Source organism: Syngnathus acus, chromosome 1 (assembly GCF_901709675.1).
Source record: "Syngnathus acus chromosome 1, fSynAcu1.2, whole genome shotgun sequence".
NCBI classification, from domain to species: Eukaryota; Metazoa; Chordata; class Actinopteri; order Syngnathiformes; family Syngnathidae; genus Syngnathus; species Syngnathus acus.
The window spans coordinates 345720-373700 of record NC_051087.1 but is presented as its reverse complement, the minus strand read 5'-3'; the positions used below and the strand labels follow the sequence as shown (position 1 = coordinate 373700).

General features: G+C 49.3%; 1 protein-coding gene across 1 annotated transcript; it reads right to left on the bottom strand.

The window, feature by feature from the left end:
• Window positions 1–435: 435 nt before the first annotated feature.
• Window positions 436–22560, bottom strand: lcor (ligand dependent nuclear receptor corepressor). Its single transcript, XM_037248275.1, has 7 exons — window positions 22322–22560; window positions 7631–7696; window positions 7191–7270; window positions 5910–6048; window positions 4389–4760; window positions 2921–2999; window positions 436–1623 (listed from the first exon to the last, which is right to left on the bottom strand). The coding sequence occupies exons 1-7, from the start codon at window positions 22416–22418 to the stop codon at window positions 516–518; spliced, it is 1941 nt and encodes a 646-aa protein (XP_037104170.1). The 5' UTR covers window positions 22419–22560; the 3' UTR covers window positions 436–515.
• Between the last annotated feature and the right edge of the window lie 5421 nt (window positions 22561–27981).

Sequence of the window (27981 nt, the reverse complement as noted above, 5' to 3'; positions counted from 1 at the left end):
GCGGGGCGTTGCGGCGCGGCGCGGCCGGGCGGGGCGGGCAGAAAGGTCTTGCGGTTAAAGCATGGTGGCTACCTGGCAGGCGGGTTTCCATTCGCAACCCTGACGACCAATCTCGAAGATGTTGATTCATACGTACACGAAAATGGTCCCTTCCCAATGGTTTTGTTTGTGATTCAACTCTGCCCATTTGTCTCTCCGCCCAAAGTGGAATGTTCCCAAGAGACTGCCTTCATGAGCAGCTGAGGTTCTGCTCCAGAGAAGCGGGAGGCTTTTCGGGCTGGGCAAAATGTTGCAGGTGACTGAGTGGACCTGAAGGCCAACGGAAAGGTGTTTGAGCGAGCGCTATTTCCAAAATTGCAGCCCCCACCATCTCGAGGAATTGTCATCAAATTGTTCAAAATGCTTGGGGTCTCCGACAACCCGTCTCGCTTTCCATCCCTGCGTTTGTGCTCGGCCCGGATACCGCAAAGGAAATTGGCACACGTGAAGAAGCCCGGTGGTTCCGCAGGTGGCTTTTATTGGACGGGTTCTATCTCCTCCTCCACGTCCGCCTTGAGCTCGGCGGGCCCGGCCTCGTCGGCGGGCGGATTGTCCGCGTCGGTGGCGGGGAACTCCGGGCCGGCCGCCTCCGTCTTCATCATCAGCTTGAGCTTCTTCTTTGGGGGGTTCTTCAGGGTACCCATGCGCTCCTTGACTTTGTACTCCAGGGTGCTGTGCGGGATGCCGTACATGTTCTGCGCCTTGGAGACGCTCATTTTGCCGCTCATCACCACAGCGATGGCCTCCTCCAGGATCTCGCTGTTGTACTGCCGATAGCGACCGCGTTTCTTCCGCGGCTGCTTGGAGTTGGGGTCCCCCTCCGCGTCCGAGGTGGGGTAGGCCGGCCCGGAGGCCGAGTGCTCCAAGTCGGCGGCCCAGTATTCCGCCGCGCCGTCCAGCAGGCTTCCCAAGCTCCCGCCCCGCCGGTTCTGCTTGGGCAGGATGGCCCTCAGCTTCCGGCTCAAGGCGTTCTCGCCGAGTCCTCCGTTGCCGCCGCCGCCGCCGGGTCCACCGAAAGCGTACAGCTCCGAAGCCGGGGAGTCCCAAGAGAGATCCATGCCTCGAACCTGCGGGATCTTGAGGTCCACCGGAGGCGAGTGGTCCCGTTTGGCGTGATGGTGGTGACGGTGATGCTGGGTCTTGGAGACGGGATTGTGGTGGTGTTGAAGCAGAGAATTCTTGAACGAGAAGGCTCCGTGGTGCTTGTGATGGTTCTCCAGAAAGGTAGGCAGGTCTTTGAGGTCCCCGGGGCTGGCCTGCTTCAGCTTCATCAGACTCTCCAGGTGGGCCTTGCTGCCCCAGAAGGACGACGAGGAGCCCTTCTGGCCCAGCAGGGAGTGCGACTGACCGTGATTGAGGAGAGCGGCCGACGACTCCAGGCTGGCCAACGACAGCGCGGCGGGCTGGCCCAGGAGGCGGTGCTTCTGGCTAAGCAACTCCTCCTTGATGCGCAGCGAGCGGGCCAGCGGCGGCTTGAAGGAGCCGTCGTCCCCGAAGCCGTCTCGAAAGCACGGCGCCGGCGGCGCGCCGTCTTCCTCGTTGGCTTCCGCCACGGCCCGATGGTCCGCCTTGGCCGGCGGGTGCCTGCGTGCACGAAAACAACCGGTCACACCCAGCAAAATGGTGACTTTCTACCATACTGAAGGAAAAAGAATCAAAGACTCTCAAGTCAGGAAAGAAGCAACAATTGTGGCTTTGGAACTCCTGGACACTTCTGGCAATTTGTCAGATAGACAGAGCCAAAGCTGTCAGTTTCGGTCCCAATACTTTTGTCCATCGTTTTCAATCGAATGTCAAATGAAGAGACAGCATTGCGGCGGCGGCGGCATGTAAATGTGTCGGCGGCCAGATGAAAGATGCAAAGTCCTTCTGCTTAAGTGAGGGCCGGTTGCCATGGCAACAGCATAAGAAGGAAGAAAAAAAAAAAAGTATAGAAGAAGAGGATGAGGAAGGAGAAGAGGAAGGCCATAGCAGCATACGCTGAGGCATTATCTGATGAGATGGCGACAGAGCCAGCTCCGACCGGGCTCCAGTAGAAAAGGAGACGTTTGCTCATCATATAGAACATATACATGGAGATGGATGGATATAGATGGATGGATGGATGGATGGATAGATAGATAGATAGATAGATAGATAGATAGATAGATAGATAGATAGATAGATAGATAGATAGATAGATAGATAGATAGATAGATAGATAGATAGATAGATAGATAGATAGATAGATAGATAGATAGATAGATAGATAGATAGATAGAAGTGGGAAGATGGTATTGCTAATGCTAATGTCGATTCAGACAAAAACAATCGAGCTGCTGAGGGAGGAGCCTATTCATCCACAGGTGAATATTTCATGAGCCTATCATTAGAGAGTCCCACTGGGGCTCGCTGCCTTAGGGGGAACCCAACAGCCCTCGGGCTGGATCCAGATTCCTGTTCTGAGATTGGAGAGGCACCTCCCCCATCCCGCTAGTCGGCTGGCGTTTGCAATCTCCACGGTGAGCCTGAGCGCATCCATCAACTTCTAGTGAAAGCCTAAAGTTGACTTTTTAGTCCGCTAGCCTTGCTGGGAAGCCTCCCAGCGGCTTTGAAACCTCGGCCGTGACCCCAAACAACAACAAATTGTTCCTTAATCCAGGCCTGAAAGCCTAACCTGGATTTGAAATCTGCGAGCCAAACGCTTGTTTACAATTGTGAACGGCGAGCACTGTCTCCCTCGGTGGCCTTCAAGGCCCCATTGGAAAGGCAAAAATTCAAAAGCCAAATTTCATTTGCTTCGGTCCTGATTTCAAATTGTCAGAGCGACGGACGGGTGAGGCGTGTGTGTATGTGTGTGTGTGTGTGTGTGCATGTGTGTGTGTGTGCGTGCCTGCGTTACCCTTTGAGTCCGTGCTCTGACAAAGAGAAGCCTTGCTTGTCATTCTGGTTCTTCCTGGTGGAAAGATCCAAAACTCCATCTGAAAAAGAAATCAAAAAAATCAATCAATAAAACCATCTCGCGGACATATTTTTCCCTAATATTAAACTTTGGAATTGTTCTTTTCTATTCTGGTTTCTCCCGACAGCAAAAACTCCATTTGTTCCTTCTCAACACGGGCATGGCTTTCTGGAAGATGATGAAAGTGTTTTTTTCAAGTTGCTAGGATAACTTTGAAATCCTGCTGCGAGGGCCAAAGCCTTTCCAGCTGCGGCCTTTTAGCTCGCCACCGCCGCCACCGCTAATGTCTTGGCAGCTCATTAGCGGGGACCGCTCCATAATAGGCAGCATTAGTCAGCGGCCCTCAATCAATCACTCGCTCGCTCGCTCAATCACTCAATCCATCCATCAATCAATCAATCGACACGCTTTGAAAATTCAAAGAAACTTTAGCTGCAAATCTATGGATCAATCGATGCAAAAATGAGGCACATCATTGCTGTTGTAACCTTTTGGGGGCGGAAACCATTAAGTTAGCAGTGGTGACTTCAAACATGATGATTTCCTTTTTTCGATGGCAATCACAAAGTCAGACCGGAAATGAATGAAATCATTTCAAAGGCTACAAATGTGTTCCGTTATCACCAACAAAATAACAATGGCATGAAAACATTTAGCGTGATTAAAAAAGAGCTAATATTTGCTGTTTGAGTGCTGCGATGATGCATCATCGATTGAGCAGAGCGAGCTGTTGGGCTTTGTGTCTTTGGTAATCCCTAAAGTGCAGCTGACCCCGCTGACCGGCCAGCAAGCAACCGACCGACCCTTTAATGGGACACCGAGACGCTACGCTACGTACGCCATGCTACGCTAGCTAACGCTAAGCTTCAGGCTCAGCTTTTAGCATTTAATCACGGCCACACACAAAAAAAAAGGAGAAAAGCTAAGGTGGTACTGGAATGACAAAGTAAAGGATTAACATTGTGGCGCAAATAAAACATCAATCACAGTTATGTGGATTCTTCCTCCATGAGATCCAACTTCTGGGGCTCCCATTACGCCTAATAACTTTATTGGCATTAACATCAAATACCAATATGGAATTAAGAATGATTTGATATGATGTTTAATTGAAAGCTTCCTGCCAGCGGGAGGTTGGACGCAAAAAGCCCAAATATTTCTTCTTTTGAAATGGAGGAAGCTTACGGCGCGCTAAGCTAAGCCGCTTCCTAAAAGCCGCTCTTAAAATCTTAACCAGGGCGGGCGGCGGTCACACCCCTCGTGGGGAGGGTGACTTTGCTCCTCTCTCTTGTCCTCTTTAAATTCATTTTGTACTTTTTCATTTTCAGCTGCACACACATGAGGGAGGGAGCGAGGAAGGTTCTGGCACCATCCCAAAATGCAGCGTGGCACTTTGATTGCATCTCACCTTGCTGGGCGGGCGCGTCGCTCTCGGCCGGGTTCTTCTTGACGGTGAGGTCCAGCGGGCCGTCCTGGTCGGCCATGAGCAGCTTGCTGAGGACGGGGTTCTGTGCAGAGGCGGCGGCGGCGGCGGCAGCTGGCCCCTCGCTGCCGGGGGGGCTGAGGCAAGGCGACGGCGAGGAGCAGGAGGCGGGCGAGGGTGGCGAGCCGGGCGCCGGCGAGCAGGGCGGCAGGCTTTGGTCCTTCATGGCTCCGTTGGGCGGCAGCGGAGCGTCCTGAGTGCTTTTTGAGGTATATTCGGCGGCAAACTGGCGGATCATTCGCTGCATGATCTCACGAGCCACTAGAGGAATGTGGGGGTCCGACAAACTTGGGAGGTCTGAAAAGAACCAAGGGACTATTGGTCATGAAGCAAGCAAGCAATCGTATTTTACATTGCGAGATGTTGACGTGGCAGCGTGAGCCGAATCCCGCGCTCATAATCCTGGTGTGATCCTGAAATAATCCCAAAAATCAGCAGCGAGAGCCTCTAATCCCGCCCTTGACACCAGATTAGCGAGCGCCACTTCTCGGTTTCAAATCAAACTCAAATGAGTTTGGCTTTCACGCCGTAACAATGCCATGTGCCAAACCTTTGCACACAAATACAGCGTGCGCACGGCAACACGCCGTCCGGCGGCTGTCAAAGGCAAAGCCACTTTGGGACATCCGGCCCGCCGCCCGTCCAGATGAATAATCGCCCTGGTTTGTTGAAGCAAATTCATTTTAATCCCTTTATTTCACAGCAGGCGGCCACGACGCGGGGGGGCCGCCAAAGAAATAAATACATAAATAAATCCTCTTTTGCCGCCCGCCAACGTTGTGTCGGAACGATGACTCGTCGTCATTGCTCAACGCAGATATTTTCTATTTCCAAAATGGATGTTCATTGTCGCCGTCCATCTCATTCCAGCGCCGGCCGGCCGCTTTGATTCAACCGCAAAAGCAACGTACAAAGTCACGTCCCATCTGGCTCAATAGCGTCTTCAAAAGTCAACACGCACGCTTGGCATTGGCAAAAAGTACCGTCGGGCTCAGGAAAGTGGGGCAGGCGGGTGGCTCGCGTGGCCCACTTAAAACAATTTACTTTAATTACGTCTACCTGCAGGCAAAGCGCTTCATCTGTGTGGAGGAGGGGGGAAGAGAAAAAAATATATAGACTGGTACGTGACTTGGGAGCGAGTCAAACATTCAGATGAGTCGCTCACCCCCAAAAGTGAAAATCTAAATTTGGAGAAAGGTATTAAAAATGGAATTTTAATCATCTCCACACGGGAGGCAAAATGATTGGCACTCCTGAAATGGGATGGTGTGGCTTCATTTCCCAGTGGAAGGAAGGAAGGTAGGAAGGAGGGAAGGAAGGAGGGAGGGAGGGAGGGAGGTAGGAAGGAGGGAAGGAAGGAGGGAGGGAGGGAGGGAGGGAGGAAGGAAGGAAGGAAGGAAGGAAGGAAGGAAGGAAGGAAGGAAGGACATTGACGTTGGTGCGTACCTTTCCTGTGAAACACAGCATTGAGGAAGTCTTGCGCTTGTCTCTCCAGCCGGCCCAGGCGGCTCTCTTCCCGTTTTGCGTGGTCGCCCTCCGCCGGCGGCCGGCCGTCGCCGGCGACCGTGTCGTCGGCGCGGTGATCCTGCGGGAAAAAGCCAGGCACCGTTGTAGCTAGCTAGCGAGCGCTTCCCCGCTTGCGTTGGCCAACTGAGCTTCTGTTCGGAGCTCCTTTTGGCGGGTTTAGTATCATTCTTATGATCAACTTTCCTGGTGCCTGCAAAGTGGCTCTTTGGAGAAAAGATGGCCGACTTCCTGTTCAACTTTGACTTTGTAGACAACAATGAGCGTCATTGTATGACTACTTGTATGAATTGGGATCCGATTACTTGGAGATTGATATGATTTGTTTGAATCCAAAATTGATTTGGTTCCCTCACTCACCAAGTATGCTCCTTTGGCCAAGGAAGACACACTGTCAGCATGCGCGCGCACTCATTAACGCTGCAAGAAAACGAGCGGCTGTAATTGAAGTGCCTGGCTCTCTATTGGGCATCGGCCTTCCAATCGATCAATCAATAATCCTTGGCGCAAAACAAAACGCAGAAAGACGAGAATGCCTCGCTGCTGCTGCTGCTGCTGCTTTATTTGTGCTTCTCTCCCGGCCGCCACAGGGCTCTTATTTTTTGACATCGATTTCCATCTTCCTTTTACGATCCGTGCGAATTGCCTTTGATAAAGAGAGGAAAAAACGCTTCTTTGCGGGACAGATGGGTAGGACAAAAGGGAGGGAGGTTTTGATTTGGAGGAGATTTTTAGGAGGCAGATGGCTAACCTGGGAGGTCAGAGCGGGGTCACGTCGGAGAACAAGGCCCGCTCCACCATTGTACTCGTCTTAAGCCTCCCTCCCTCCCTCCCTCAAAGGAAGCAAGCGGCAGCCACCCCACCCCGCCCGGCAAACGGCGCAAAAGCTAAGATGCTGACATATTTTCACGTTTTGTCAAAATACAAATGAAAAAGTGAAAGAGCACATTTGTGCAATTTTCGAGCTCCAATCTGCTCACGGCTAAACTGTCTTACTTTGGGGCCTGGACGTCCAGCTAAGTAGCTTAGCAACGGCGGCGTGCCGAGATGCTCAAAGCTAACATGCTAATTGAGAGATGATTGTTATTTGAACAGGCATAAAGGAATTGAAGTGTGGACTGCTAATCTGCCAGCTTCTCTATTAGCTCCATCCAAAGACGGCAAAACGTTTGGAGCAATGACAAGAAGCTCCCTCGGCCTTACCTTGACTTTATCAACTCGCAGGCAGCAGAAGAGACAGTTGTCATCAAAGGACCAGTCAGACACTTCCTCTGGCTCGCAATCTGCAAAACATACATCGCTTTGTTTCCAACCGTTTTTTTTTATGTGCTTTTTTGGGAAAAGCTTTACGGCACACGAGTTTGCAACAAGAGGCACGATTTGTCCTTGGATCATCAGTTGAGAGATGAACATGGCCATTGGAGCGCTTAGGATGGCGCTTCCTCCGTCCAAACACCGAGTTTGTCCGTTTCTCGCCGTTCCTTTTCTTGACACGTTAAGAAAGGGAGACGTGTCAAGAAAAGGAACGGCGACGAGGAGCGCCTTTTGTCCTCCAGAATCCCTTCACAAATGGACAAGTGGACTCATCCGTCAGTACAAAGCAAACGGCGGCATGTGCGTGCGTGCGTGCGTGCGTGCGTTACCTTGGGAAAAGGGGCTATCTTGGACTACTCCCGGCCCAAACAAGCCTTCCAGGATGCTTTCGAACCCTGCCGACAAAACGAGAGATCGCGTTAACGTCCACATTGGCAATCATGTGACCGCAGCTAAAATCACACTTGAGAAAGAAACACTTTCTCGTCTGGGAATCAACACCTTATATATACTAGGTGTGTGTGTGCGCGCGTGCGCGTGTGTATCCAAAGTCCTTGTGTGGTTCATGAAAACTCGCAATCATGATAAAACACAGACTGCACCATCGTGTCAACGCAGACTGACAGAGCGAGCGCAAACGAGTGTTTGCGCCAATTACTAGACACACACACACACATGCACGCAGTCTTTCTTCTCTTTAGCGCTAGGACACTAGTGCGCTAAAGTCACTCCCATTTTATTAAGTGTAAACACCTTGCTGTCACAGTTGCCTAGCGACCGCATACGGTCCGACATAAATACATAAGATGGCACCCCCGCCCCCCAAAAAATCCACCTACACCTCCCACGATTGATTCTCCCCTCCCCTCCCCCACCCAGCCGCCTCCACCATATCGAAATGAAAGCAGAGGCAAACAAAGACGCATGTGTTGAAATGCAAAAAGGTTCATATGGCACGCACGCACGCACGCAGTTTGTTTCTCGCTAATGAACAAAATCTCTTCCTTTACGATGCTCACAAATACAACAAACCACATCATCGGGGCAACCAAAAGCCTGACATTTCTCTCTCTCTCTCTCTCAGCGAGCAAGGCAAAGTGTGTCGCTTTGGCTCATTTGGCAACGGCTCTTGGCTATGAACGACGCTTCGCGACTTGTTTTTACGCTCGGATGTTCAAAAAACAAAAATCATTTGCATCAACTGTAATCCACGGAAGAGACAATACGGATATTATTAGGAGATGGGATTGGCCAGATGAGATAACAGCCAGCCACAGGCAAAAAAAGATTACCAATGTAGGTCACGCACGTACGTATGCGCACAAACACACACACACACACACACACACACACACACACACACACGGTGACACACAGTGCCTGTGTGTGTGTGTGTGTGTGTGTGTATATATATACATATAAATAAACATATATACAGTATAGACGTATACCATCTATATTGCATGTGCGTACATACAATACATATGTACATATGTACGTGTGTGTGTGTGTGTGTGTGTGCTCACTAACACAAAGCTGTCACTTCCTCTCACTTCACAGTCCAACAGCAACGTAACATGCACACGCACACACGCACACACACACACACATACACACACACACACACACACAGGGAGCCATTTTCCACATGCATGGAGGGACTGACAAGTCACACAACGCATGTAGACGCCACTCAAATCCACAAAAGCATACATGGAAGCATGTAGACGCAACCCAAATCCACAAAAACATCCACGGAAGCTTGTAGACGCAACCCAAATCCACAAAAACATCCACGGAAGCACGCACGCACGCACGTACGTAGGCATGTAGACGCATGCACGCCCACACACAGGTACGTATGTTAGCAGAGCACTTCTTCATTTGTAGCGGAAGACGATGGCACTGTTGTGTTTTTCCACGCCACTATGTGCATTGAGTGTCACTAAGCAATGAACAAGGATATAAATACTCCTTGTAACTAAGTAGCAAAACTGAAGCTTGACTCTAAAACTCAGGTTGGGCTCCTCGTTTTTCAAGTAAAAAGCTGAATGGACGGACTATCGCAAAGACGTAATGATGTTGACGTCGGCATTATTCTTCACACGAAAGGGAGTGAAATAAGCCCAAGAGTTAAGAAAAAAACAAAACAGCGGCGTTTCTCAAGAGTTCCAAGTGAGGAAGCCTCGTGTGTATGTATGGAGGAAGAGTCCGGAATGTTGACGTTTCTTGTGACTAGGGAACGACAGCTAAATATAGCGCAGCGTGAGCATTCATAATTCAGCATGACCCAAGCCTCGTTCTCGGCCAATCCATAGCTCATTAGGGCTGGAGAGCGGGCTGAGCTTAGGTCGCAACCGCACTTGACGTCCATTCAGCTTCATTCATTATTGACATGCCTCGTTTAGCTGTTAGCATTAGCATCCTTTTAGGGGGGGGATCAAGGCACAAAACCCGTTCAAGGGAAGTCGGCATCAAATTGGGCTGGACGCGCTAGCCCCAAGCTGCTTTTATTTAGCCGACCCGACCGACGGATCACAGGGCGACCTTTGTGCCCGATTCGAACCGCAACATTGGAAAAACATGTGCGACAATAACGCCGTCCAAATTGCTAATGACACGGCCACGCCACATGTGGCGTCAGCTGACGCGCTGTTCCTTGGCACGTACGTTTGCGCTTCCATAGCTGCTTGAAGCGGAAAGAAGCAGCAGAATCATTTGCTGCGCGAGTCCTCCTATCGTTTGGAATGTGTGTTCCGGGGCACTAAGCGTCGTTCCGTGCACATGAACAGAACAGAATAGAATAGAATAGATCTTTATTTGCCATTGTCACATGCACAACGAAATTCAAAAAGTGCCAACCGATCCGCGCATGCGATAAAAAATAAATAGAATAAAAAGATAAAAAAACAAGCTAAAAACCCACAGAAGAACATACACAGACATAATCATTTACGTTAGACGCACAACCTTTGCTGTGTACTGAAACATATTGTACTTTCAAGACACTCAAGACCATAAAATGGAACAAAACGATAACATCTGTGCTGAACAAATGCAGATTTTTTTCATTTGTTTTTTTGGGGGGGACCTATGTTTTTTGTGGATGTAGGTGTCAGGTGTGTGTTTGTGAGTGAACCAAATCCCTAATCTCATCTCATCTTTTTCTCTCAAGACAAAAAGCAGGATGAGCTCAAAGGAGGCTGACAGACAGACACACACACTCAGAATTGCAATCAAACACTCAGTGGGCCGTTTGCGATCAATTGTGCAAATCGACTCAGTAATTCAAGACCACGCCCCTCACGAGCAGCACAATTTGGTGTTGCCTTATGTGGCGTTACCACGGCAACACAGCAGCAACCGCAACAAAGAATTAAACAATCGGCCGCAAACGAGTGGGAAATGGATACGAGATATGCTTTGGTTGAGCAACAAAACAATGCTAGATGCTATTGCAGCATGACACTATTATTGTCAATAGGAAAGCAAATAATGCTAACTTTGCCGTTGTCGATGCTACAGAAACAAAAAGGTGTGTGACGCTAACATCGCACTACCGAAAAGAAAATGTTCAATACTGTTTTTCACAGACAGAATACTGTTCAATGCTTGACGCTACTGCGATAAAGGCCAAAAGGCGCTAACGTCACACGTTTGGTTTTCTGCAACAAATAATCGCTGAATGCTAACATCAGATGAATGTCGTCGGACAACACAATAACACCAGATGCCGGTGTGACACGACATCAAAATAGTCCTTACGTCACGTGTGTGTCGATCAGTGTTCAATAGCGCCAAAATAGCGTTGAATCACAATGTTATGCCACTGTTGTTCCGTAACAAAAGAGCGCTCAACTGTCATCTGTTATGACTTCATGTCATGCTACTGTCGTTCATCAGCAAAATAGGATTGTGCCTCGTAAAAGACGGAAAATCAACACACACACACACTCACACAACACACACAAGCACGCGCACGCACACACACACACACACACACACACACACACAGCTGCTGGTCATTTGAGCGAAATCATTGCGCTAATGAGATAATTATGCGGTGAGGACCGGGAAGGAGGCCGCCCAGCGCTAACCGCCACTAAACCTCCCAAACCGACGTGCCCATCGTGCGCGCGAACGTGCTAATGAGAAGCTAATTGATAGCAATTAGCAGCGAGGTGGGTGTAGCGGTGGGGAGCTCAAGTGGGCGGCTTTAACACGTGCATTCTTTCATTCGGTGCCAATTAATTTAGGAAGAAGATTAAGTGATGGCTAATTTTGCTCATGATTATTCAAAAGAAATCCCAGCGATGTCTCTGGTGCTAGCTTGGCAGCTTCCCCCCCCAATTTCACTGTTGATTACGTGCTACCGAGGCGACATCCAGTGTTGACAAAATAGTGCTGAACGCTAATGTCACACCATTGTCACTGGGTCAAAATAAAATACGGCATATAGATAATTGTTCCTTAGCTAGTGCTAGTTTAGCCAACTGCCATTCAACAAGAAAACGGTGAAACGCCAAACAGTGCTGAATGCGTCCATCAAACTGTTGTTCGGCACGCTAACCTCACAATAGCAGCAAAGACCACTAAATGGCAACAAATGCAAAATGGTAACCTCACCCCAAATGCTCACGTCATTCAGCAACGCAAGCCATCTTAATGCTAAATACTAGCGCTAAATGCTAGCAAGAACTTCAAACGACAAACAAGAGCACGGGACTCGCAAGTCAAATGGCGTCAAGGTTGCACCGAAAAAAAAAAATGAAGAAGAAAAGGAAGCACCAAAGGGTGGAGGCGGCCGTGGCGTGGCGTGGCGTGGCGTGGCTGCGCTGGCCGCGAGACTCGTTGAAGAGTCTCAAAGGAGAACGAGCTCGCGAGGCGCCCGGAGAGCAAGGTAACATTTTTTGTATTCTTTTTCTTGCGACGACCTTCTTCAAATTGCATTCAGGCGGCAGAACAGATGATTCCAATGAAAAGACGCCAAATGAAAAACGCAAAAGCATTTCTATAGCCGAAGCTAAAGCGGCGGGCGGGCGACCTTGCCTTTTCCCTTTGGCCGACAAGTACTTTGACCCAGGTGAGCAGCAGGTTGACGCGCTTCTCGCATTCTCGCCGCTCGCATATTTTGCAGACAAAAAACACATTTTGTAGATTTCGTATCCTTTGATGGTGCTGAATTGTTTGTTGACAAAATTCTTCAATACTCTTTGCAATGTTGGGCTCATTAAAAACCTTCAAACAAGTGACACACGGCAAGCCATGCAAACAGCAGGCACGCTGAGCGAGTGGATAGTACAAAATCCAATTTGTGCAGGCAGGACCTCGGCCACCTAACACGGCGGCCACGCCCTGGGTGGGGCCTTCGCTCTTTAAAGCTCCTGATTAGAGGCAGAGGTGAGAAGACCGCCAGCCAGCTAAGGCCAGACGAAAACATATGCAGATGGCTTTCACAAACATAACCTATTTTGTCAATTTCAAAAAACTTGACCCTTTCAAATACAAAAGAGAGGATTTTGCTCCTGTTGTGTCAGGCAAAATGGAAAGATGACGATTTGACGACTACTTTTTATCCAATGATTTTCTTTGTTATTATCATTTTCACTCCAAATAGAGAGACCAAATTGAAGGTACAGTTCATCCCTACAATGTTGACATGTGCCATTGATGCCAAAGAAGAAGAAAAGAGACATTTCTTCTTTACCCATACGGAACCTAAGAGAGTCAGTCGCGCGAGCTTCTGGGACGTCGGGTCAAAGCTCCCGCCGGGGCACGTGGGTAAATTCCTGCCGGGATTTCAAACCTCGGGATGAGACAAAGGAGAACGCACGCGAGAAGAAAAGGGGCTGGGCGCCCCCCACACTATTGCTGATGCCCATTTCACTTGGCCGCATGAAATTCGTCAATAGAGCCACAAAACAAGTTTTGTTTTGATGCTCCCTGATGTTTTGGGAAAAGCCAGTTCCACTTGATGACATCAGGAGGTGGGAGCGGCCATTTTTAGGCTCATTTTGGAAGATAGATGTAGTTTTGGATATCTCAAAGTCAAAGTTTGCCACAACTTGCAAGTCTCCCTTCCTCCCTCCCTCCCGGTCTGGATCACGTTGACACCGCCCTCGTCGGCTTTCATCATCTGTTCCTTCTGCAGCTTCCCGTCGTCACGGAAACCAGGCATTTTCCCGCCGCCAGTCCACATGTTCCGATCTGTGGCACAAAGGCCACGCACGCACGCACGTAGACAGAGGTACGCGAGAGCGCACGGCAACAACAAAGGCGCACGCACAAAGGGCTAAGAAGAGCATGCATGCAGGGTGACCACTGACTCCCACAGAACCAAAGAAGATGAAATAAAGCAGTCAAAATAAAAGCCCACGTATGGTCAATATGCAAAACTTCTCCCATTCTTCTTTTCTGCTTATGGTGTGTTGAATTTGGGGCATTTTTGGCAGGCGCATATTTGGATTGTTCACATTTTGTTTTTGTCCATCTTTTCGAATGGCTTTTGTGTTGAGCTTTTTTATTTTTCACTTTTGATCCTTGCGTATGTTTTGAAGCATGTTCTATACATATGAATGTGGGTCCCTTTTGTTTCAATATGTGTTTGATAGCCGTCTTGTCATGACTTTTTGAACATATTTAAGACTGCTTATTTGCAGGTTTGTCTTAAGTGCGGTCACTCTATGGCTTTTGGGGCATTTGTTTAATGCTACTATGGGCCATATTTTCATCATGTCATTGGATGCTCTTGGTGTGTGTTTTTTTTATTCTGTATTTTAATTGAAGGTGTTTTTTCACTGGCTGCTGTCAGCCAGCTGTGCAGGCGGATTTTCTGAAATGAGGGTGAGCTAACGAGGTCAGGGGGCCCCGAGCTGCTAAATCAAAGACATATTTTGGACAGACGTGCGTGTGTGTGTGTGCGCGTGCACGCGCTCCGCTTATCATATGATGTTCACATGAAGCAGAGCTGCAGGCGGAGGACAAAGAAGCGCACAATGTTCTTTTTCTTTGTCTTCTCGGAGGATGTCTTGGACTCATTTGGACATTAGGCAAGTCAATTCTGACCGATATGCAAAAGCGTCGCTGCACCCCACTGCTGCGACTACGCACACGCACGCACCGCTCACGGGCAGTTCGCTCACGGGCAGCGCAGCGCGCTTGGTGGCGGCCAGATGGCAGCATGGAAACAGACCAAGATCAAATATGCAGAGAAGAACGTGATGCGCTTACATATCATTATTTTTTGGGGGGGGAAACCAAGATTCCCCCAATGAAATAAATCCAAAAGCCACTTCTCAATTACAGCCCCCCCCCCCCTCAAAAACATCAACTAAAACCGAGGCTTCGAGCTGTTGCAGCGCAAAATGTTAAACTAAATGAAGAATTACAACGGCCCGTCGTTAGCTTAATGCTAACACATAACTGAAAAGCAAAGAGTGCATGGATAGCCGCGGCGACACAATGTGTGCGGCAACACGTGTAGACAGAGCATATCAGACGCAACGCAAAATGACCAAAATTAATGACAGCAGCGGCCGGCGCTGGCAGTTATGAAACTCTTCTCCGCTTTTGACTGCACGGCTGCCCCCCAAAGGCCAAGTCACACACACGTCAGGAGGAGCCACAATGAGTCAATCATGCGACACAAACAGGTTTAGTTCGTCTTAACAGGACTGTCACTGCTCCATGTTTTTAGAAAGCGCGAACGAGAGCATATAGTGCTGTTTTAATTCTTTGGGGGAAAAAGTTGGAGTTGATTTGGTGCGGAACAGACATTTCCATTCATTTCATTGCGTCGAATTCTGAGCATGATCCCAAAACGAATTGCACTGACTGGCCAAACAGTCTTTTTTGAATGTTGGCAAACAAGTGCCTACCTACGTTGGGATCTCGCTCTTCCAAATATTGCCTGCTTTCTTTTTTGCTTTAGTAACGTACAAGCAGCTTGTCAGCGGGACCGCGGAAGACATTTTGGAGGCTTGAGTAATTTACTGAGTTTAATGGGGCACGTGATACACACACACACACACACACAGTACACAGTACACACAGTACACACCCACACACGGTACACGCCTTCAGGGAGCATGCCCAGAACAATGTCTGACATATCACTGACCCAGACCCACATAGACAAAGACGCGCGCCCGCCCGCGCATAGAACTAGTCATAAATATTTCCCTTTCGGAAAATCAAAGGTCTGCTCTACTTTTAATTTGCTGCTGCATGTGTGTGTGCGATGAAGCGCGCAGGCTTGTAGGAGTGGGGGAGGCTCTCTCCAGTCTAATAATATTGACACGCAGGAGGAGCAGAGGAGGCTGCCTGCATGAATAGGACATATTTATTAGCCGTAATTCGGAGGAATGTTCTCTTCACTGCAGCGCCACACACGCATGGGAGTGTTTGTGCGAGAGGTCCAAAGGTGTCAGTCAGGTCCAAAGAGTGCGTGAGACACACCTCAGAGATAAGAAAGACACATTTTCAAGGCGGACGCGCCTGATTCTTATTTCAGCTTCCATGCGCAACAACGAGGAGGAGGGGCTTAAGGTCAGGGTGAAGTGAACATTTGGGCTTGATGCGCTCTCTCCAAATGACGAGCAGAGGCGAGGCGAGGCGAGGGACGCGGCGCGGTGCGGCATGCGGCACGCGGCGGCCATTGTAGCGCGAGAGCGTCTTCAAGTAGCGCAGAGAACACGTTACACGCAACAGCTGGGGAAAAAAGGCTGATGGAAGTCAAAATCCTCTCGTGACAGAAGACACACTCGAGCAGCACACATTGTTTGTTGAAAGTTGACTTTCACGCTCATCCCGCCTTCACTTGCGCTCAACTCGGCGCAAAAAACAATTTAGGATTCAAACTCGCCCTCCTCTTCATAAAGCTACAAATCTGACAGACTCACAATTTTGGGAAAAACAAAAATCGTCAAGCACGAATGAAGACGCGCAGCCAAGCCAAGCCAAGCCAAGGCATGCGGTGGCTGACATTCGATGTCGGAGGAGGCGTTTATGTTAAAAATAAAAAGGGCCACATTTGACGGCAACGAGAAAATACGTACGGCGGCTGCGCCCACGCGTCAATTAAGTGCTGAGAGCGTCTGCAGCTGCACAAACGTGCACACGCACGCACGCACTGTGCATGAGCGCAATCAAAATGTCAAAGACGTCCGTCCAACAAACTTTGAAAGTCCAGATTTCATTTATTGATAATTATTATTCGTTCGGATTTTATATACCGAGGACTTTATTTTTGCAGTGTAAGTACGGTTAAAGTAGATCAATGTCACATTTTAGGTGACATTAGCAATCAGCTAACACAATAGCCAAAAAAAAAGCCTTGCAGTCGTAATCAAGTGGAAACTCGCCTTAAGCCACAACTGGTTGAATCCAACTATGACAGCAACAAAACACAATCTGTGAGAGAGAGAAAGAGAGAGAGAGAGCGAGAGAAACTTGTATTCGAATCCCGGCCCGATCTGCTTTGTGCGTGTAGCATCATGGAAAGGCATTGGAAAGGCGGGTTGAGGCTACGATTGTTCTTTAAGAGAGCCATAAGATAATGACTGTCAGGAAGAGTCAATATTGGGAGTCATCCACCAGCGGCGGCACTTTGCACTCATTACCAGCCGTTTGATGTTTCAATCCGAGAGCGTGAACACCATCGGCGGCAGGAGAGCCAAGGCGTCGCACTCTGTTGGGAGCCGCCACGACGTGAGAGCAAGTGGAGCGGGTTTGCTAACAAGCTCTTGGCCGCGTTGGTTTGCGTCCATCCGCAACAATGCAACTAGCGTGGCCCCGCAAATGGTCGCCGCCGATTACATTTCATGTCGTTTCAATCGGCTCCGGATTGGATTGAATAAAAACCCCACTTTGTGGCCAAATAAAGACTGGCATTTCTCATTTTGAAAAAAAAAACTTGAATACCATAACACTGCTTTGTGATGGTTTGATTGACAGCCTCCATACGGTTCCATTAGCACCTCGGCTTGGTGTCGTGCGCGCTTGACATAGTGTTTAATTAGCTGAAGATCAGAACAATGGTGGTGGTACACAACAAAAGCATTTTTTGAACACCTGCTTTTCCTTTTGGAACGTTTTGCTAGCAAAGTGAACGCCATTTTTAAACATGACAGTGACACGCTTGTTTTTTCATTCTTGCATCTTCACTTTGCAACACGACTACCACAAATGAACAAGCGGTGACGACGGAGAGAAACCCAGTGAGGAAATTTGGAAGCGACTCAATGTGCCAAGTTGACATTGCGTCCCAACGTCCAATCTGGATCAAACAAATGATGCTTTTGGACACAGATGCGGGTGTCTGAAGCGTGCATGGACGTGTGTGTACACGTGATAGAACGGACAATCTGGAGCAGATCTCGATCCACCGCAAACTAGCCACACGTGCTTTGTTGACGTTGCAACATTTGGTGGCGTTTGCTCAAATGCATCAAGATGCAAGGTGCGGAGGTATTTTCTTGAACTTTCCACAAGCAAACAAAGCCCCCTGGTTGCAAGCCAGGGTTGAGGACCAGGGTCCAGGCCTGTCCCTTTAACTCAGCTCCGTTCTTGTCATTATTGTCTGCTTAGCGCACGACGCACCGCCTCTTAATATTCATTAATTGTTCACAGACATCCGGGTGACGCCGCCTGTAATTTCATTAACGGTCAATTTTCGCTCCGCTTGGCCGCGGAGGACAAGCGCAAGGAAGCGGGACGAGAGGGGAGGAGCGGGCCGAAGCCAGAGACTTTTGCCACATTTGAAACATTTGTGCAGTTGCATTGACTTGAACCTATTTGAAGGTGCACACCACCTTGCATGCGGGATGTCTTTGTCGCCATGTACGTATTCTTATCATTCAATCGGTCGGACAATCTGAAACAAAGATCAGAAATCCCCGGCCCGTTTGGTGGCATAGCGCACATTCTTGACCAAATCCTTCCCGACGTTAACGCAATCTACAAACCGCAAGAGACAAAACACACTCACACTTTGGATTGTACACTGTGTCCCAAACTGGTTTTCGCACGCACGCACACGCTTCATGACAATGATCAAGCGCTGAGGAGAAAAAAAGCAGCTCAAATATGACCCTCCATACAAAGAAGGCCTTTATGTTAAAAAGGAATGAAGCAAAAACCTGGGCGGGCGCGAGTCAACATTTTGTGCATTGTGTGCCTTTGTGTGTGTGCCTTTGTGTGTGTGTTTAGTCAAAATACTTCCAACTTCGCATGAGCTCACAAGGTGTCAATGTCCAAAGAAGAAGCCAACCAAACGCAGGCAGGGTTCACACAACTCGCTAAACAAAAGAAGCGCACACACGTGTGCCCACGCCTTACATAGATTTGGGGCAGACAAATGATAAGGAAGCCAGGAATTAGCTTACGCTCTGTAGCATGTGGCTTATTATTTGTTTATTCATTTACATGATTATAATTTATATGAATTTTTATGGTATATATAGATATATATATGCGTGTGTGTGTGTGTATATGTAATGAGCAGTCAGTGCAAAGATTTACAGTGTAGAGACCTCCCACTCTAATTCATTCACCGTGGACATTTTTGTTTTGTTTTTTCAAAGACGGAAGCAGATGAGAGGGTGGCTGCCGATGTGGAGGTGTGGGGGGTGGGGATGGCTCCATCTGTGCATTTCGATGGAAAGCATGGGAGGCGGGCCAAATTGTATCCCGTTAACGACATGGGGGATGCACAACAGTGCGATCAAACAAATCCGCCATTTGTGCCATTGGAGAAGATGGAAATTTGCTCTCATCGAAGCTGTGTTAGCATACTACTTAGTCCAGACCTCAAACTGGCTAGTGAGCTGATGGAACGGGCGGGGGGGGGGGCCCAATATCAAAGTCTTGCATCAACTGTAAAGCTTTGTTACTGCTAGTTAGCATGCTAGCTTGCAGAACCTGAAACTAACATGTTACCTGACACAAGACTCACAACGACAAATACGGAAAAAGTCATCATGTTCTAAGAACAACACACAAACTGTGTCCCAACGTGGAGGCTGCATCCTGGAGGACGGGCAAAGGGCGGAGCAATGTCAGCTACAAAGGTGCGCTCCAAAGTAGCTCGTCTCCATGGAAACAAAGGCCAGATTTTCATGTTCAAATTCCAAGGCTGTGTCAATCTGGTCCAGGTGTGCGGGTAGTTATGTCACGCAGCCTTTGGAGGGAGGAACCGGCCTACCAATTAGGACACGGCCGCAGATGACTAACGGAATGCCGAGTTAGTGCCATAGCTAGGGCGTTAGCTTACAAAAGTCGGAACGAGCAGCTTGGCCGGCGAGAGCAAAACTACAAAAACAGAAGATTCATTCGTCTTCCATAAAATAAAGAAAGCTAGCCACCACGCACAATCCGATAATAGCACAAAAAGTACAACGTCATTCATGTAGCTTCCTATAAAACAAGATGCAAAGAAGAGCTAGCATTGACTAGCATGCTAGGCACTTGATCTTCCAAGACCTCCCTCCCGATAGCATTTGTACTGCAACTGAGGGATGGACCTTGAAGGGAGTGACTTTGGGGCTTTTGTCTCCATCCATTCCACTCAAGCCAGACGGTTAGCTCATGACACACACAAATGAAGCCATCCAATTTCCCTCTTTCTGCCACTTTGCTTCATGATTAACATAGCATGCTCTGGATGACATTTAGCTGCCGTCTTATCTGCTAATACGTTACGCTAAGTGTGTGTGCGCAGTTCACACGCACACACAAGGCGTGAAATGACTGTTTAATTCAGCGTGAGGAGATGTGGAGGTGTTGAGGATCTAAAAAAAAAAAACAAAAAAAAAAACAATTGAAAGACAATCTGCCAATCACGCACGCACGCACGCACGCACACAAGTTGGCAGGAGTTAAGATGCAGTTCCAAGTTTACAACGTGCATTTGTTGCGTTGAAAGTACTTGAGAGAGGGGCGAGGAAGGAAAGCAAAAAGTGAATTGAAGCACAGCAATACGGCAGCACCATTTCATCAGGCCTGGACATACGAGTGCAAGCCAAGGCATTCCCGTTTGGCTCGCTGTGACGTTTGCCCGTCCTCCAGGACAAAGAGTGTTTCACTTTGAAACAGTTACAGTCATCGATAATTGGAAGAAGAAGAAGAAGAATAGCAGCAGCGTGACAATTTGACCAACCAAGTGAAAATCCTTTCATGCTAATTTACAACAAGTCAAGAGACTGAGAAGCCTCGCGTCCGTTTGTCCAAGGATCCCACTCGAGCTAACACGCTAGCACTTTAGCGCTCATCGCCGGAGTCCACGTGAGCCTGCGCCTGGCCGCTAATTAGCCCTCAAACAAGTCACAATTCATAGATAAGAAGACAAAAAGAAAGAAAAGCAAAGCGGAAGGGAAAAGGTGAACCTGCCGTGCGTGAGCCCAGAAAAGAAAGCGCTTCCAAACCAAGATGTGGCTCACACCTGCCTCTTTCTTGTACCCCGATAGGTCGAGCGACATGATTGAAAACTGGAATCATTTCAACCAATGGAGAGTGGAGTGTGTGGTAGCTTTGCAGCTAGCTACTAGCTAGCGTAGCATACAAAGACGAAAGCTTAGCTGAGCTTCGACAGATGGGACACTTGATACGCATCTAAGAATCAGCACAGCTGACCAAAGAAGTGACCATAAGCTTTTCCCCGTCAGGGTTGCTGCCGCCGCCGCCACTCACTTGCAGGATTTGTTTGGCACAGTTTTCACGTCAGATGCCCGGCCAGGCGCAGGGCGGCGATTCTTTGGCCCGGCGCGGAAATTGCCGCGCTGAGCAGGAATGGAGGAGACTAGCTAGCTTGGCATCTTCCGCTATCTATTGCAAAGAGGTACAGACAAACGGACCGATAAAGAGCTCATTTCGTGTGCAATTACAAATGACAAGATAAGAAAGCGCCGGTCGGCTCGCCGCTTTGCCGTTACAGACAGACTGAAGCTACGTCCAAACCAACACATACAAAAGGATGGAGATGATCAAACATGTTGACACTGACAGAGGTTTTCCTAACGTGCCTTCCATACAGGGACTACATGCATTCAGTCAGCTGCGCATTGATGAGGAATTAAAGCGAGGCTCTTCACAGAGATCACTCCCTCCTCATCCTCTCACAGGGAGCTTTGCTGGCTAAAAATCAGATGGGAAGAAGAAGAAGAAGAAGGGGCTGAACGGTCACTAAGTAGGTGACGCTTCCATGCGCAACATCTGGACACTACTGCTCCAAAAGGAAAAGAGAAAAGAAAAACAACTGGTGTCGATCCCCAGCAACGCCACCTGCGCTGCGCTGGGCTGGCTGGGCTGCACTCCCGCTTCCCACTTGGGGACGCCGTAAAAGGCGGATTAGGCCGGCGAGGTCGCGGGATCACCGGTGGAGTGGACGATAATCTTGACATAACATCGGGACGGCTGCATGTAACCGGATTAAAACGACAGCTAATGAAATACACCAGAAATGGAGGCTGCGGGCGGGCGGGCGGGCGGGGGAGGGCGGAGGACCGGCAAAGGGGCTGGCTGGCTGGCCGGCTGGCTGGCTGGCCGGCCGGCAGATCCAAAATCAAAACAATACATACGACAACAACAATAAGAAAGGAACACTTGAAAGCGAGCATCTCTCGACGTTCCCCGATGCAGCAATGCGCCTCCCAAACGCTATTAAGAAGAGCCCAGAGACTGAGGGGGGGGGGGTCATGTTTGGAGATCGGGAGCGCGCACGTCCTCCTCCCTGTTACCCAAAAGCCCGGCCGCGGCGCGGGCACGAGGGAACAGTGTCCACGCTGATTGGCTAAGGCGCGGCTCCGTGAGAGCACGTGACGCTACGATAAATAAACAGCGGAACGCGTAAGAATAAAATATCAAATAAATCAAGTGAACACGGGGAAAAAGAATCGAGCGCTTGACGACAGCACCACACGCGCACGAAACAAGTTCTTGAGCCTCCACGTCAATAAAAACAATTATGACAGCTATTCGGAGTCGCTTTCTCTCACGCGCGCGCGCGCGATTTCAAGCGAGCTTACCTACACAGTGAATGAGTTTGTGCCTCCACGAGTCAAGCTCCTGCCGAAAGCCGCGCCTCTCTAGTGTGCATTGCTGCCGCTTGCACAGGCTCGCCATTTTCTGTCGGCCCCTCCCGTGGGCGCGCACATAGTGCTGGGCGCGCGCGTCCGTCACCCTCCCTCGCTCGCTCGCTCGCCCTTCTGACGCTGGGTGGAGTGAGATGTGAGTGGACGGGACTGCAGCATCTCCCTTTCTATACCTCTCTCTCTCTCTCTTCAGCCGACCAACCCACTCACCCACCCCCTCCCTGGCCGTTTCCACCTTTCCCTTCCAGCATCTCTGCAGCCATTGGTCGTCCTCAGGGATCCCCCCCCCCGACTCTCGCGCTCTCTCTCTCTTTTAATGTTGTGTATGCGCACCAAATGTGGCCTGGCCGATATGTGTCAAAGGTGCGGGCGGATTGAAAGCATTGAGACAAGGCGCATTGTTAGCGCGTCCGCACCAAATAGAAATAAATAAACATACATGGAGGGAGGGGTCTTTGGGCTTGTTGCTGTTGTGCCAGCATTATGTGGTGAGGATATCATAATGTAGGCTTAATCATGGTTTTATTTGCCTTTTTCACTTTGTACATAAAGACTAGACTGCAAACTACACATACACACAAAAAAGAAAAAGCTAAAATGATGTAATGTGTATGCCGAGCCACTAGTGGGTGACATCAAATCCCCCACTGCATTGTAAAAGGTGCCTTTGGCATTTTCGTGATCTTTGAAGGGGAACATAGCCTCCATTCTTCGCAAAGATGCAGTCCAAAAATGTCCGAAAGTAGAATTTTGGTGGCAAAACACAGTCAGGTCGCTAACGTTGGCTTACCTCACCGCCGCCGCCGCCGCCGGTCCCTTTGTGCCACATCTCCACTTGGCTGCAGCGCTCCGTTTCCTTCCTGCCCGCAGTCCTCGCTGGAGTATGATCCGTGGCCGCCGCCACCGTCACATGCGGAAAACATGCTTTTTTTCCTTCCATTTTTATCGCTCTCTGTCAGGGAAGAATTCATACATTGGTGACACTCGTGTGGCCAATTTAGGTATGACTAACTTCTCTTATGAAGGCCCCTTTTGTTAATGCCGTAATGTGCTTCAATAATCACGTTAAACTCAGCGCTCGTTGCTTGCATGCTTTTCGTCACCTCTGGAGGCAAAAAAAAACCATGTTTATTTGCCCAATCCCAACGTTTGATGTGGATTTATTATTGATGCCGCTTCTCTTTCTTCTCAAGAGGGTCCAAGATTTGACGTGGAAGATGCCGCCGCACGGGTCCCGAGGAGAACCCTTTCCCTGTTATGTGAAACGGACTGGTAATCACTAGCCCGCTTTAATGAATCTCTAGGAAGTCATGGTGTGCTTTTTATTTTGGGTCACCTTGAGAGAAAAAAAAAATCGTAGTCAGCTTTTTTCGTGAATTGACGAAGGCCGTGGGGCTGTCCGTTTGAACGTCCGCGCCATCTTGTCGCAAGCTCTGTGCGGCTAAATGGACTTCCATAAAAGTCACCAAAAACGGCAGCGGCGGCCCTAATCACCAAATTGAAAGGCAAAACGGCACCGTGTCGTTAAAAGGGGGGAAAGCTCGGTGCCCTTTTGTCATCCTGTGGCACATAAAAAGCTGCCAAGGGCAAACGTTTTAAAGAGGAGAGCACTCCCGCTAATTAAGTGGTTGAACCCGCCGCCCTCCACAAATATGTGGGCGCGCCGTCGCGATCCGGCCAACGGGAGCCGAGCTTGAATGGCCGCTCAGGCGGGAGACCCAATGGGGGAGCGGCGTCTTGGCACCGCGTTTGACGGGACTTCTGGCGGGCAAAGAGCGTCGGCTCAGCTCAGGGGAAGGCTACTGTACTTTGTAGCCGCTCGCAGCCCCTTTCCGCCATCCGTCAGGGCTGCGTTCAGCCATGTAGACGCAAGACAGGCGAGTCGGCCCTTTCCGCCACCTTCATTTTTCTGCTCTGTGTGCGTCTTTTGGCTCGTGCATGGATTGGGGGCAGGCGGCGTCCCGATACCGGCAGGATTTAAAGGGGGCGCCGTTACTGTGGCAACATACGCTGGAGGAGACGCTCCTCTGCCGCCTCCTCCTCCTTGTCCACTCTTCAGCTCATCACACAACAGCAACAAACAATGGCACTTGGCAAACAATAAAGCTGGTCGCAGAAGGCCAAACGGTTCACGTTCCCTTTCGGCCAAAGCAAGGCGGAGGGAGACATTTTAAAAAAGAAGGTGACAACGCAACAGTGAAGCAAAACAAAGGAAATGTCTCACGTGCGTGCGTGTCTCAACAGATCATCAACACCCTTTCATTTAGCTAGACACCAAAGCACAGGCCTGAAAATTAGCAGCAAAATTAAAAAGAAAAAAAAAAAAAGAAGCTCATGGAGAGAGAAGTGGCGGGCGGGCGGGCGGGCGGTCAAGGCCAACAAGAGCCTCTCTGCTGGATCACAAGCAACACCTCAATTCTAAAACTAAATTGTCTTCATTTATTTAACTCTGTCTTTGGATTGTCTAATCAGAATTCAGCTTCCATGGGTCGACTTTTCTGCCAGGAGTAAAGGTAAAAAAAAGATTCTATTTGATTTCAATTGGTGTTGTTTTTGTCACGTTTCCAAACAAGCATAGGAATGTCCGCGTCGCTTCATGTTAACAAATAATACAAAACGCCATTCGCATGCTAATGTTAGCATGGAAGCAACACCAAAATGGAGAACAATACTCACAGGCGTGGATGGATTCTTTAGCCGCTAGGAAGAACGATGAGCCGCACAGAAGAAGAAGTCGCGCTGTTGTTCTTCTTCGTTTATGTCCTCTTGACTTTATTGCCCCCTGGTGGCTACGGTGAGCACAGCATGAGGACCGGCCCAGTGAATTGGAATGCAGCATTTTATCTCGATGCATAAACTGCTAGTTTATTTTTCTTTTTTATTTGCATTCTATTTCATTACGACTCTATCTTGTTTTAAACACAACACTGGAGAGTACTTGCTTTACTTATTTAAAAAAAAAAAAAACTGCTGCAACGGGTTAATGCCGTTTCCATTCTAGTCTGAAATGAGCATTTTGAAAGGTGGAGCTTCCATGTCGATGATGAGTTTGTGCGTGTGCGTACAGGTTTCATGACCCTGACACGAGGTTCCTTCACGTACTCGAGCGCTGAAGAATATCACGGGGAATGGCGAGAAGGCAAGGCCCATTTGAATGTCGCTTGCATCCTAACCCGGCTCAACTTCACCATCATCATCTTCATTATCACGGTCACACCACAGGCACGCTAGCTCCTTTTTGCAGAAAGAATATCTTTGTGGGACAGGTTGAATGGTGACAGCAGCGCGCAAAGGCCTTCCGTTTCGACGCAAAGGCAGAAAAGGACGCACACGTACGCACCATCTGTCGCACGGCGGGACTCGCCATCACACTACCTCAGCCCCGATTTCTCCTCGGGAGTTTTTCTTGTTGTCGTTGAAGCATTTTGGGGCGAGGTTCAACACGCCCGCCAAGGTGTGAGGCGGCCACCCGCGAACATACGCTCGTCGCCGCCGCCGCCTCGTGCTTTGGCTGCCGTGTTGTCACCACACAACATTCAGTAGGCAATGACAACAAAAAGGAAGCCAAGCAGCTTCATTGCTCAGCCACAGCTAGCGACTAAGCCGCTCACTTTGTCATTTCAAAGGTAGTCAGTCAGTCAGTCAGTCAGTCAGTCAGTCAGTCAGTCAGTCAGTCACTCACTCACTCACTCACTCACTGTCTCATTGTCTCACTCACTCACTCACTCACTCACTCACTCACTCACTCACTCACTCACTCACTCACTCACTCACTCACTCACTCACTCACTGACTCACTCCACAAGCTAGCGACGCAGTCGCTCTTTCCGTTCCGTTTGTTAGGTGGCTCGGTCACTTGGCTAGCCTGACTCCTCCTCTGGAATGAGCCAAAATGAGCCCCAAATGGGAGCAGGCGTCCAAGACCCATTTGGTTCCATGGGCAAAAGCTCCACTTGCGCTGCGGGAATGGCACTTTGGCTAGCAACAGTGTCGCCGTTAGATCCTGACACACTTCTACGTGTCATATTCCCATGATGTTTGAGGAGAGCAAAGAGATCTGGACTTAGTTTGTCCAAATCTCTGGTCCAAATGGCCCGCTGAGATTAAAGAGCAAAGCGCACTCTCCTGACAGATGGAGCCTTAATTGACTTTGCCATTAGCAAACTGGCTGTGTGTGTGTCTGTCTGTCTGCCCGCTATAAAGCTCCCCCTTGTGTAACACCCCTTTGACCTAGCTAGCCCCTTCCCCTGTCAGCCAGCCAGCCAGCCAGCCAGCCAGCCACCTTCCCTCCCGATCCGCCCCTTTAAACGCCACTAAATCACATTCCTCGCTCAGAACCCGCGGCCACTTATCGGCCTCGTTTGCTAACGAGAAGTGCTCGTTGCTCTGGTGCCCCGCTGGGAATATATTCGAACGGCAAATGAGAATATTCAGCCGCTTTCACATGAGTGGGCTTTCTTCATCACACGCACAGGCGCTCATCCAGTCGTGCATTGATGTGAACAGCAAACAGCTCCTTTTTCCACAGCGAAGCTTCAAAGTGATCATCTTTGACGCTTGCGTTCCTCTGCCCACACGCAAAACTCTCGCAATGTAACCTTCGTGAAGGCCGGCCCTCCAAAACTGCCAGCAACATCTTCCCAAAATGGCTGACTTCCGGTTGCATTCCTGCCACACGGATCGGAAGTCGACATTTTGGCGGGAATTCCAAGGCTTGCTTCAGAGTCCATTCTTCATGTTTGAGGCTCATTTTGAAAAAAGGAAACTCTCAAATGTTGCCTTTGCTGTCACTCAGTCTCAGGACAAACGCAGGCGTTAGCCTACCAGCGCGCACACACGCCAAAGGTGGCAGCAAAGCGGTTTTGTCAGCAGCGCCCACCTCGGGGAGGTGGCGCGGGACAGCTCGGAGACCGCCGTGACAGGAGGTGTCACTCTTTTGCCAGCTCAAATGTGACACGCAAATGAAAACAAAACAGAGAAAATACAATTGGTCTTTGCTCGTGAAGAAGAAAGTCACAGCGTGTTTATTAGCATTTATGAAACACGTTTCTAAAAATAATCTCCAGAGATGTCAGAAAGAAAATCCTGTCTTGATCACGCACAACACGGCGCCTTCCTTTCCTTTCCTTTCCTTTCCTTTCCTTTGCTTTGCTTTGCTTTGCTTTGCTTTGCTTTGCTTTGCTTTGCTTTGCTTTCCTTTCCTTTCCTTTGCTTTGCTTTGCTCAGCCTCCCAAGCCCAGTTTCACTTAGCAACGTGAAATTGGCCAGGTCACGATTGGGCCCACCAAAAAGTCTCAAGAAGCCACGCCCGCAAGTCGGCCCTTCTCCCTACGAGTGGGCACGTTCAGCTAATTTTGCGGCTTATTCGTTTGGCCTAAAGAAATCCAAATTGTCCTGGCCCACCAAAAGCGGACCGTTGCCAGCTGACGAAAACACAAATCGACTGTTGCTGAGGAACGAGCATATTTTGTCAAACACTTAAAGAGGTAGGGGGTTTTTTTTTGGGAGTGGCCAAATGCGGCGTCCGAAATGTTGTCTTGGCGTTAAGCATTAACGCAGAGTTTGGTTAACATTTAACACAAAGGCGACGTCGC